The sequence below is a fragment of the Onthophagus taurus genome, chromosome 6, assembly GCF_036711975.1.
Source record: "Onthophagus taurus isolate NC chromosome 6, IU_Otau_3.0, whole genome shotgun sequence".
Taxonomy (NCBI): Eukaryota; Metazoa; Arthropoda; class Insecta; order Coleoptera; family Scarabaeidae; genus Onthophagus; species Onthophagus taurus.
Window position 1 is genome coordinate 25,983,761 of NC_091971.1, and position 13,329 is coordinate 25,997,089.

Below are 13,329 nucleotides of genomic sequence, written 5' to 3' on the forward strand. Positions count from 1 at the left end.
AGCGGTGGATGGTGGAAGTAGCGTTATGGGGCTCCACCTAGCGGTGGAACTCGCATGGTGGATAGACGACGCGCGCCCACTTAGCGGTGGCCTGATGGGCGATAGATGGCGCGCGTAAATTTTTAAAAATTCATGCGACGTTATAGAATTAAGAGCGGTGCATGGTGGAACTAGCATCACGGGACGCCACCTAGCGGTGGATGGTGGAAGTAACGCCAAACGGCGGTGGACAGTTAAGCGGGGGGGTCTGATGGGCGATAGATGGCGCGCGTATATTTTTAAAAATTCATGTGACGTTATAGAATTTAGATACAATTAATATAAAAAAGGTTTCGGTGGTGTAACTTAACGGAATATACATAATACTTACTTGTTATAGGAATTGAACTGATAGCTGCAAGGAGAAATCTAGAAACTTTAAAGTCAATAAACCACCGAACCACCGAAACCTTTCCAGTTTAATGCAGTTGAACAGAACAAAAAATAAAAAAACAAAAATAAATATTAATTTATTAATTAAAACGTAAATTTAATAATACAATAAGATTAATAAACCTCCGCGATACGTTTTGGTAAAAATACGAATAAACCATCCTACAAATCAACAACTGATGGCCATGTAGATGATGTAATCCGCTTCACAGACGTAAATCACATATAATTTATTCACTTCTAATTCAGATATGTTCTTCTTCGGGGCAAATTGATACTGCTCTATAACTGATTTAAACGTGACATACTAGCTTGAGTTGCTTTATAACGTGAGCGAGCGGTGTGAGCAGTAGTAGAAGGTAACAACTGACTTCTATATGAAAATTTTAACCGTTTATACCATCGGGAACAACCTTGAAAAATGTTAGAATGTGTGTTGCACAACAACAATAACTTAAACGTTTATACGTAATTAGACGAATATAAAGTTGTTATACAATGCAAATAATATATTATGCATTTTATTTTCTCGAATCTTCGCCGCACCTTGATTTATTGACAGTGTATGCAAATAGAAATGCAAATGAAAATAGAAATTTAAAATGCAATAAAATAAAGTTGACTATAATACAATGTATGACGTGTTTTAACTGGAATAAATATGAAATCGGTTCGATTTAAGGAAGAGATTGAGATTTATGAAGTAGAGTGTGATGATGTACATAAAAGAGCAAGAAGTGGACGGGAATGGTTAGAGGCGGTAATTGATAGACAACGATTTCAAAGACGTATTAAAGAAATTGAGTTGATAAAATATTGCGTGAAAAATTGTTAAAAATGAATGAATAAATAAAACTTAATAAAATATATATTGTTTTAATTACTTTAGTTTTAGTATACAGTTGTATAAAGTAGTATTAAAATACATGTAGCTTTAAAATTTTTATTGAGCGATAAATGACGCGCATATAGCGATGGGCGTTCTAAATCAAAATCCCATAAGATTTAACGTAGGGGGGTCCAAAAGTACTTTTTATCCCCACCACTACCTCCTTCTGACCACGTACACATTTTAAATTCATCTGATGAGCGATAGATAGCGTGCGTATAGCTATAGGCGTTCTGGACCAAACTCCCATAAGATTTAATATAGGGGGGTCCGAAATCACATTTTATCCCCACCACTACCTCCTTCTGGCCACGCCCACATTTTAAATTCAACCAATCGGAGCGCAGCATTCTCCAAGAACCCTCTTTTTGGCGATAAATTTGAATGAGGCTATCTAGATCGACGGGCCTTATCACGATGACGTCATCGTCGATACATGCGGACACAAAGCGTTGAGCGATAAATGACGCGCGCTAGGTGGGGGGTGTTGCCTGATGGGCGATAGATGGCGCGCGTAAATTTAAAATTCATGTGACGCCATCTGGTGATGGTGGTAAAAGAGAATAAAGATACAATTATTTTGATAGTATTAAAATGCATATTTTTTAACAAAAATAAATATTAATTTATTGATTAAAACATAAATTTAATAATACAATAGGAATATTTCTAATAATAATTCAGGCAACTTAAATACAAGTAACTTTATTTTGTTTACATAAAAATTTTTTTAAAATTAAAACATTGTTCTGTGAACATACCGCTGGACAACAGCCGACGTGAAACCAACATTGATTGGAGGTTGAATTTAATTTAGTTTCATCCTCTTCCGCAAATTCTAACGCAATATCTGTTATTATTGAATTATTATTATGGTTACGTGTTTCCAAAAACTGCTTCTTTTGATTTCCCTTAACAAATATTTGATCGTAGGAGGAAATTAAACCATCAATTACATTTAGACCTTCCGATTGATTTATCCACCCATCGTTATATATCAACCTATGATGGTTGCGTTCTAAATGTCTTACTGACCTCTGATCTTCAACGTTTAATCGTTGGAATGGTACGCTCGGCTTTAGGTGTAAATGTATAATGTAGCCGGTGGCGGTAATATCCAGAAGAGTAAATTCTTTAACTTCGAATTTAGAGTTGACGTAAAACCCTTGAACGTCTACAACCGCACATCTGAACTTCATATTGTAATAAATGTAATTTATAACTATAGATACCTCCCCACTCAAAGGTTTTTGTAAAATTATTAAAGAATGTACGTAATGATTATAAATAACTTCTGAGTATTTCGAATTCCAAAGTTATTTATGTTTCAGTAAAATTATGCAGGTATGTGTTATGTTACATTATACTTGCATATAAGTTACTTTAAATGTATCTACAATATTTCGAGCGCTGTGTGGGAATTTTATTGGATCCAGTACATCTAATTTACTAAAACGTTATGTCGATGAGATAGAGTTGTTTACAAACTGATCTATATTTGATTAATCATACCAGTTAAAGGAACATATTTGAAAACACGATCGTGTAAGATTAAACAGTAGAGGGAAGTAGCATTAGGTATCTCTTCACTCGTTTCAAATTCAATGCGAATATCAACGGTTCCAACATTTAAAATATCATTTTGCCGTGAACAATCAATTACAATAATCGGTGTATGTGCTAAAAATGTATCTCTGTTAAACATTGGTTCTGCAAGTTCTCGATCGTAATAGGTCTTTGCGAAATTACAATACATTTCATATAAAACTGCAATTTGACCTGTCTTAAAATTTAAATTTAAAGCTTCATAGGGATATTTCTCACTATTTAAAAACACTTTCATATCTGTTAAATTACAGTGGTCAAATTGTGATGCAGAACGTAACGGATTATCTTTTCTATTGATTTGAAACCCTAATATAAAGTATCTGGGCTTTTCTAATTGAGTAGATGTTTTAATTGTCCATGTGTGTTGTCTATTTTTTGGTAATGATGGGTATTCATGTAAATCAAATGATCTAAATCCCATGTCCAATTCAATTCCTTGTTCAATGTACTCTAAAAGTTTTAAACGTTCAACATCGGCTACAGAAACATGAGGAACTTTCCATACTATTTTATTAATAGTAATCGCCACATTAGGTAAAAGACTTTCGATAACATTCTTGTCTGAATTACTGCGTACTAAAACTAATTCTTGACGGAGATTTATCAAAATTTTATTATAATCTTCTGCGAACCCAAGAAAATATTTCAAAGGAACACAAAAATTAAAATCTCCTGTATTTTCATTTACTTTAACATTTGGATATTCGAAACCTGCGTTAGAGGCATGATAGTATTCCGATCTTGTTAATGAGCAAAGATTTTTTAATGTGCTAGCTATTCCTGGATTTCTTACTCTGTCAATTACGTTCCCTCCACATTCAAATCGTACTTCACTAAACATATGAGCGATCGGATTTGCTGACAATTTTGAATCTTTATCAACGGTTCCGTCATCTTTCAATAGTTTCCCTTGTACGTAAATAAAAGATTGACTTGGTAACGTGTAAACGTCCTGTTGTTGAATTGCAATACGAATTTCATCGCTATTGTTAAAAGAATTTGATGAGTATGGTAAATGATTATGATACTGAATCCGTACGAGTGAATTATCAAATTGTACTTTATCAGAGACGTTTAAGATACTCATATTGTTATTATTTTATTAATTGTAAACCTAATGATTCAAGAAATTGTTTGTTTTGAGGTGTTAACTGTTTCACAGTGTGAAGAGAACTAAAAGTATTGGTTTGATTTTGTTGGTTTATATTACCTTTTACCTTAAGAACCATTATTACTAGAGAGCTTTAAATGTAGTCTTATCTTGATGACTTCTCCTCTGAAATTGACCAACAATCCGTTTTGATCAACTATTTTAAGGGTAATATTATTAATTATTTGTGTATTCAGAGGCATATATATTAAATTGTGGGGAGTTTCTGATATTTTATAACCTTTAGGTACTGTAGGGAAAAATGAGTAGATAGTGTGCGCAGGTATGTCGTTGTGATAAGCTCCATGTGTTATGCTACATAGTACTTGTATAGAATTTACTTTAAATATATCTACAATATTGCGAGCTCTATGCGGGGATTTTATTGGATCCAGTACATCTGATTTATTAAATCCTAATATTGTTGAGATGGAGTTGTTTACATTAAAATCAATAGTTTTGTTACATGTGATCACTGCTTGTAGAGTATCCTCATTTGCTTGTAGGCTAAAGTTCACACCTTTAATATTCTTTTCTTTAAGTTGTTTATTAATGGCATTCGAAATGTGTGTTAATTCATAAGATCCTGTTGGTAGTGCTATCAATTCATTATCAATTTTTAAGCAATTATTTGTTTCATCAATATTTGGAATTGAGTTGTATCCATCAAAGCTTACAAGTGCCAGTTCATATTGATAATTAGGATTCAGTTCTATTGCAGGGTGATAATTTGCTGTTAGAACAGATGTTTTTCCTACTAAATCAAACGTCCACATCCTTTGATTGTTGAAACTATAATGCGTCTGATGATAAGAAATTTAAACATAAATGACCACAATTACTTGTGTTATAGGTTTGATATTGATGGTGATTATATTTAATAATTACATTATTTCCTGCACTCTTGAAATAATTGACAATTTCTTTACTTGGTTTTAAATTACCAAAACTATCGAAATAAGTAATTATATTTCCCTTTTTAATATAGGCTGTCCAATGAGTACCAGGTCCTTTCACACTATCCAAGTTAATAATACCTCTTTCATTATTATTAATACGCACAGGTAATTTATCTTGCATGAATATCCCTCTAAACTCTGGTATCCCTAATATTTTCACATAACGCATCAAGTCAACGTTTGTTAGCGCTTTCTGCTGTTGTATGGTTTTTCTTGGCGTGTCTTTAAAAAAACACCTAATCCTTTTTTATATGGTTTTAAATACAGACCTTTACCTAAAGCTATTGATTCCATCGTTTGATTATGTCTTTGACTTTCCTTGAGTGCCGCTTGTGCTTGCTTCGTTTTATTGACAGCACTTATAACGGAAGCAGTGCCACCTGCTAGAGCTCCTAATGCACTTAAACCAGCAAATATTGGAATGAACGGAAGTATACCACCGCTTTTTGGAATTGTAATAACTCTAGAACGAGGTTTCTTTTTGACAATACCTTTTACGGCACGTAAAGCTAACTTTGCAGCAGATTTCAAATCATTAGTGCTTGACTCTTTTAATTTTATTTTAGCATTTTTAACGGCTTTATTAAAAGAAATCGCTTTTCCACTTGCTCCTTTCTTCATGGTCCAATCACTTCAATGGTCAACAGACAAATGAATATTATGTGTTTAAATTCAGTCTTATAAAGGAGTCAGTTATACCATAAACATGAAAGTGATAAAACAACCTTACACATTAAATATTGATGATATTGATAATCGCTTCAATGGTCAACAGACAAATGAACATTATATATTCAAAATCAAACTTATATAATAGTTAGTTATACAATAAACATGAAAGTGATAAAACAACCTTACACATTAAATGTTGATGATGTAACAATGCAATTTAATAATAATCAATCACCTCAAAACAGAAAGCATAGTTATTTATTTCCAAATAATCTACGTTGCATTATATCCGGACCTTCTAACTCTGGTAAAACAAATCTGATAATTAGCTTATTACAGGATCCTAATGGACTATCATTTAAAAATGTGTATGTGTATTCAAAGTCATTGTATCAAAACAAATATGAATATTTGAGAAAATTGCTGCAGCCTATAAAAGGTTTAGGATATTATGAGTATAGCAGTAGTGATGACATAATGCATCCTTCTAAAGCGAATGAAGATTCGGTTTTTATATTTTATGATGTAGCATGCGATAAACAATCAATTATTCGTGATTATTTTTGTATGGGACGACATAAGGCAATAGATAGTTTTTATTTATGTCAAAGTTACACACATATTCCAAAGCATTTAATACGTGATAATGCAAACTTTTTAATACTTTTCAAACAAGATGATCTAAATTTAAAACATATTTATAATGATCATGTAACAACCGATATGAAATTCAATGTCTTTAAGAAAATGTGTTCAATGTGTTGGAAAGATAGATTTGGATTTTTTGTAATCAGTAAGGAGGACGATATGAACAATGGTAGACATCGTAATGGGTTTCATTACTATATAAAACTGTGATTGTGTATGTTTCTATATCAGTCATGTTAGTGATACGAACAGGTGGAGAGCTGCATTTACCCGGCTATCAGTTTTGTGGACCCGGGACAAATCTTATGAAACGCTTAGCACGTGGAGATCCTGGTATTAATGACCTTGATAGAGCATGTAAACGTCACGATTTAGCCTATACACAATACACAGATTTACACAATCGACATAAAGCAGATAAAGTATTAGCTGAAGAAGCATGGAAAAGAGTATTGGCGAAAGATTCATCGATTGGTGAAAAAGCTAACGCATGGTTTGTTACTAATGCGATGAAAGTAAAACGAAAGTTAGGTTTCGGTTTGAAGAATCCGAAAAAGTATCGGTGTTACAACCGATAAAGTATCGGTGTTACAACCGATAAATGCGGTTGGTCGGATAAAACTGATCGGTTAAAACCGGTCGGATAAAACAGATCGGTTAAAACCGATCGGATAAAACGGATCGGTTAAAACCGGCCTGAATAGTTTCAATAAAACTCTACAGTAAGCACATGCATTAGTCAGTAACCGTTCATTCATTGTACAGAAAACATGGACTCAAAACAATTAACACGAAAGCTTATTAAAACAAGAGCAAATGTGAAAAAGAAATTGGATACATTAAAAGCAAGGAAACATAAATCCGAACATTTGCTTCAACAGCAATATAAAGCAGTAACAACCCCTTTTAAAAATTAATTTCCACAATTAAACATCCTATTAAAGTTAAGAAGGAGGATGAGGAGGAGCTTAAATCGGAGGAAGTTAAAGAAGAAGAATTTAAAACAGTAATACCTACAAAGAAAAGAAGAGTATCAGAAGCAGTACAAACATCACGTCTACCAGAACTTCATCGACAACAACAAGCGCCTCAATCACCAACAATATCAATATTAAGCGATGATGATGACGATGTTTTTGCAACATCCCCATCACCACCACCGCAACCAACGCAAACATCACCACCTGCAGCAACAGCAGCGACAGCAGCAGATGTATCTCCATTACCAGAAACTATGAATATTCCTGAAGAATCATTTTTCTTATACTTGGAACAATTTGCTCCTCTAACAAGATCTTACATTGAGGGCTATGTAAGAGATGATAGCAATGAATTCGATTCCAGCAACAAGGGAGTTCATGTTGATATTTTAACTGATAAATATACCATTGGAAATAGTGAAATATTCTTTAGTAGTAAAACGAATGATATAACCATTGCAAATAAAACTTATAAGGGTACGAAAGGTCTACTAGTGATGATCAAAAGAATTACGTTGAAATACTTAAAACAACAGCAGCATTAAACAAAAATCAAGATAAAAGCAAACAAATTATGGGTGACAAGTCGGACAAGTATCGTCAAATAATTGCACCTGTTTTAAACACAACGGAAGGAGTTGTACGACGGACTAGAGTAAAAAGCGTTCCTGTTCGTATGAGAACTGGTGAAGGTCTCATGCAGCAGCAGTACAATAATCAACGGTCAAATTTTATTTATTGGGATGATCCTAATGAATTAGTAGATAGATTAAAACTTTTAATAGCCTCTCAGCTTGCCGGTAATACGTCACATGGTAATGAAATTAATAGTATTATAGAAGAGTTACGAGAAGCTCATATAATTGTATAAACCTACAATACATTATATCATTTTAGTTATGACTATCCACAAGTTCGGACATCATATTTCTTCTTCTTCTTCTTCCTCCTCCTCAATAGAACATAACTATTATTCTTATTTGAATATTACTTTGACTGGTGCGAAAGCTGGACATAGTTATGCGCTGAGTAATTTCAACAGATATTATATTTTTCCTATTGAATCAGGAGAAATTTACTCTATCACTATTGTGCCATCGGACACCACTCTTATAGTAAACAATAGGATTTATGATAGCTCAAATGGGAAGGGTATCAAATTGAAGAAAGGTGACAGATTAAAATTCATTCCATCTCCTACTGCGACGATTAATACACTGTTTGTAGAAATCGTACTAACATGTCCTCTGATATTAAAAGAAAATTAGCTGAAGAACTTCATAAACCTGCTCGAATACATTTTAAAAGAAGACATGTACTTACTAAAGGGATAAATGATTTATACCAGGCTGATTTAGTAGAGATGATACCTTATGCACGACAAAATAGTGGTTATCGTTATATACTCGTTGTAATTGATGTCTTTAGCAAATATGCATGGGCTATTCCGGTAAAAACCAAATCAGGTAAAGATGTTACTAAAGCAATGAAAAGTATTTTAAAGGATGCAAACGTACCAAAAAACCTTCAAACCGATCAAGGAAAAGAGTTTTATAATAAAGATTTTATGTCACTTATGAGTAAATTAAAAATTAATCATTACTCTACGTTTAGCTCGTTAAAAGCATCTATCGTTGAACGTTTAAATAGAACTTTAAAAGGTTTAATGTGGAAAGAATTTAGTGTTCAGGGATCTTTTAAATGGTTAAATTTATTACCGCAAATTTTATTAATATATAATACCCGCAAGCATTCCACTACAGGTATGAAACCAATAGAGGCGGATGAGGAAAAGCTATTGCGTACTGTTTATAATAGAAAAACACATTATCAAAGTCAAACATTACACACAAAATTTCATTTGAATGACTTTGTAAGAATATCTAAACATCGTGGTGTGTTCACCAAAGGGTATACTCCTAACTGGAGCAATGAAGTTTTTAAAATTGTTAAGATTCAATATAGTAATCCAGTGACGTATTTATTACAAGATTTGAAAGGTGATGACATTAAAGGAGCTTTCTATACTGAAGAATTACAACGGACTCATTATCCTGACATACAGTTGATTGAAAAGATTCTAAAACGGAAAGGAAACAGAATGTACGTCAAGTGGTTTGGAATAGATGAAAGAAGTTGGATTAAGAAATCAGATATTGTGTAGTAGTAATTAGATTTTTTTAAATAAAACAACCTTTTTAATATGTTATTTGGCCCTTATTTTAGTAGTATACTTATCTCCTCCGCCTTCAAATTATATGTTTTGTTTAAACGTTTCTTTTGTGCATCAATAGGTTTTATACAACTGTATACTAAAACTAAAGTAATTAAAACAATATATATTTTATTATGTTTTATTTATTCATTCATTTTTAACAATTTTTCACGCAATATTTTATCAACAATTCGTTCAATTTCTTTAATACGTCTTTGAAATCGTTGTCTATCAATTACCGCCTCTAACCATTCCCGTCCACTTCTTGCTCTTTTATGTACATCATCACACTCTACTTCATAAATCTCAATCTCTTCCTTAAATCGAACCGATTTCATATTTATTCCAGTTAAAACACGTCATACATTGTATTATAGTCAACTTTATTTTATTGCATTTTAAATTTCTATTTTCATTTGCATTTCTATTTGCATACACTGTCAATAAATCAAGGTGCGGCGAAGATTCGAGAAAATAAAATGCATAATATATTATTTGCATTGTATAACAACTTTATATTCGTCTAATTACGTATAAACGTTTAAGTTATTGTTGTTGTGCAACACACATTCTAACATTTTTCAAGGTTGTTCCCGATGGTATAAACGGTTAAAATTTTCATATAGAAGTCAGTTGTTACCTTCTACTACTGCTCACACCGCTCGCTCACGTTATAAAGCAACTCAAGCTAGTATGTCACGTTTAAATCAGTTATAGAGCAGTATCAATTTGCCCCGAAGAAGAACATATCTGAATTAGAAGTGAATAAATTATATGTGATTTACGTCTGTGAAGCGGATTACATCATCTACATGGCCATCAGTTGTTGATTTGTAGGATGGTTTATTCGTATTTTTACCAAAACGTATCGCGGAGGTTTATTAATCTTATTGTATTATTAAATTTACGTTTTAATTAATAAATTAATATTTATTTTTGTTTTTTTATTTTTTGTTCTGTTCAACTGCATTAAACTGGAAAGGTTTCGGTGGTTCGGTGGTTTATTGACTTTAAAGTTTCTAGATTTCTCCTTGCAGCTATCAGTTCAATTCCTATAACAAGTAAGTATTATGTATATTCCGTTAAGTTACACCACCGAAACCTTTTTTATATTAATTGTATCTAAATTCTATAACGTCACATGAATTTTTAAAAATATACGCGCGCCATCTATCGCCCATCAGACCCCCCCGCTTAACTGTCCACCGCCGTTTGGCGTTACTTCCACCATCCACCGCTAGGTGGCGTCCCGTGATGCTAGTTCCACCATGCACCGCTCTTAATTCTATAACGTCGCATGAATTTTTAAAAATTTACGCGCGCCATCTATCGCCCATCAGGCCACCGCTAAGTGGGCGCGCGTCGTCTATCCACCATGCGAGTTCCACCGCTAGGTGGAGCCCCATAACGCTACTTCCACCATCCACCGCTAGGTGGCGTCCCATGAAGTAGGCAACCAACATAGCCTTAGTTCCACAAACCACCGCTAGGTTAGTTCCGCTATCCGCCGCCAGGTGGCGCCCCACGAGCCAGGCAACCAACATGACATGCTTTAGTTTCACTACACACCACCAGATGGCGCCACATGCATTTCAAATTTCCCGTCATGACTTCCACCATCCACCGCTAGGTGGCGTCCCATGAAGTAGGCAACCAACATGGCGTTAGTTCCACCTCCCACCGCTAGGTGGCGTCCCATGAAGTAGGCAACCAACATGACGTTACTTCCACCACCCACCTTAGTTGCACCACCCACCGCTAGGTGGCGTCCCATGAAGTAGGCAACCAACATGGCGTTAGTTCCACCACCCACCGCTAGGTGGCGTCCCATGAAGTAGGCAACCAACCAACATGGCGTTAGTTTCACCACCCACCGCTAGGTGGTTAGTTCCGCTATCTACCGCTAGGTGGCGCCCCACGAGGTAGGCAACCAACATTACATACACGTACTGCGCATGCGCTGACGTCATATCCGCTTCACTGCGCATGCGCGAGGGAGGATCAGGATCACTTCCTGTCCAGAATCGGCCTTTTTACACTACTAGAGACCATTACGTTACGGGTACAATTTGCTACAATTTTTGTAGTACAAGTTTTTCTGTATTATGCTCCGGATACCGTTTTTTTTCAACACTCTTCTATTTTACACATTCTTGAAAAATTCTCGATATTGATGCATCTGGGAGCAAAAATGTTACAGACCATTACGTTAAGGGTACAATTTGCTACAATTTTTGTAGTACAAGTTTTTCTGTATTATGCTCCGGATACCGTTTTTTTTCAACACTCTTCTATTTTACACATTCTTGAAAAATTCTCGATATTGATGCATCTGGGGGCAAAAATGTTACAGACCATTACGTTAAGGGTACAATTTGCTACAATTTTTGTAGTAAAAGTTTTTCTGTATTATGCTCCGGATATCGCTTTTTTTCAACACTCTTCTATTTTACACATTCTTGAAAAATTCTCCACACTGATGCATCTGGGAGCAAAAATGTTAGAGACCATTACGTTACGGGTACAATTTGCTACAATTTTTGTAGTACAAGTTTTTCTGTATTATGCTCCGGATACCGTTTTTTTTCAACACTCTTCTATTTTACACATTCTTGAAAAATTCTCGATATTGACGCATCTGGGAGCAGAAATGTTACAGACCATTACGTTAAGGGTACAATTTGCTACAATTTTTGTAGTACAAGTTTTTCTGTATTATGCTCCGGATACCGTTTTTTTTCAACACTCTTCTATTTTACATATTCTTGAAAAATTCTCGATATTGATGCTTCTGGGAGCAAAAATGTTAGAGACCATTACGTTACGGGTACAATTTGCTACAATTTTTGTAGTACAAGTTTTTCTGTATTATGCTCCGGATACCGTTTTTTTTCAACACTCTTCTATTTTACATATTCTTGAAAAATTCTCGATATTGATGCTTCTGGGAGCAAAAATGTTAGAGACCATTACGTTACGGGTACAATTTGCTACAATTTTTGTAGTACAAGTTTTTCTGTATTATGCTCCGGATACCGTTTTTTTTCAACACTCTTCTATTTTACACATTCTTGAAAAATTCTCGATATTGATGCATCTGGGAGCAAAAATGTTACAGACCATTACGTTAAGGGTACAATTTGCTACAATTTTTGTAGTACAAGTTTTTCTGTATTATGCTCCGGATACCGTTTTTTTTCAACACTCTTCTATTTTACACATTCTTGAAAAATTCTCGATATTGACGCATCTGGGAGCAGAAATGTTACAGACCATTACATTAAGGGTACAATTTGCTACAATTTTTGTAGTACAAGTTTTTCTGTATTATGCTCCGGATACCGTTTTTCTTCAACACTCTTCTATTTTACACATTCTTGAAAAATTCTCCACACTGATGCATCTGGGAGCAAAAATGTTACAGACCATTACGTTACGGGTACAATTTGCTACAATTTTTGTTGTACAAGTTTTTCTGTATTATGCTCCGGATACCGTTTTTTTTCAACACTCTTCTATTTTACACATTCTTGAAAAATTCTCGATATTGATGCATCTGGGAGCAAAAATGTTACAGACCATTACGTTAAGGGTACAATTTGCTACAATTTTTGTAGTAAAAGTTTTTCTGTATTATGCTCCGGATATAGTTTTTTTCAACACTCTTCTATTTTACACATTCTTGAAAAATTCTCCACACTGATGCATCTGGGAGCAAAAATGTTACAGACCATTACGTTACGGGTACAATTTGCTACAATTTTTGTAGTACAAGT

General features: G+C 34.2%; 1 protein-coding gene across 1 annotated transcript; it reads right to left on the reverse strand.

The window, feature by feature from the left end:
- Positions 1-2,813: 2,813 nt before the first annotated feature.
- LOC139430126 (uncharacterized) lies at positions 2,814-4,016 on the reverse strand. The gene has a single exon (XM_071196777.1). The coding sequence runs from the start codon at positions 4,014-4,016 to the stop codon at positions 2,814-2,816; it is 1,203 nt and encodes a 400-aa protein (XP_071052878.1).
- Positions 4,017-13,329: the final 9,313 nt, after the last annotated feature.

Coding starts and splice junctions, on each gene's coding strand:
- LOC139430126 (XM_071196777.1), bottom strand. CDS start 4,016: ATGAGTATCTTAAACGTCTCTGATAAAGTACAATTTGATAATTCACTC.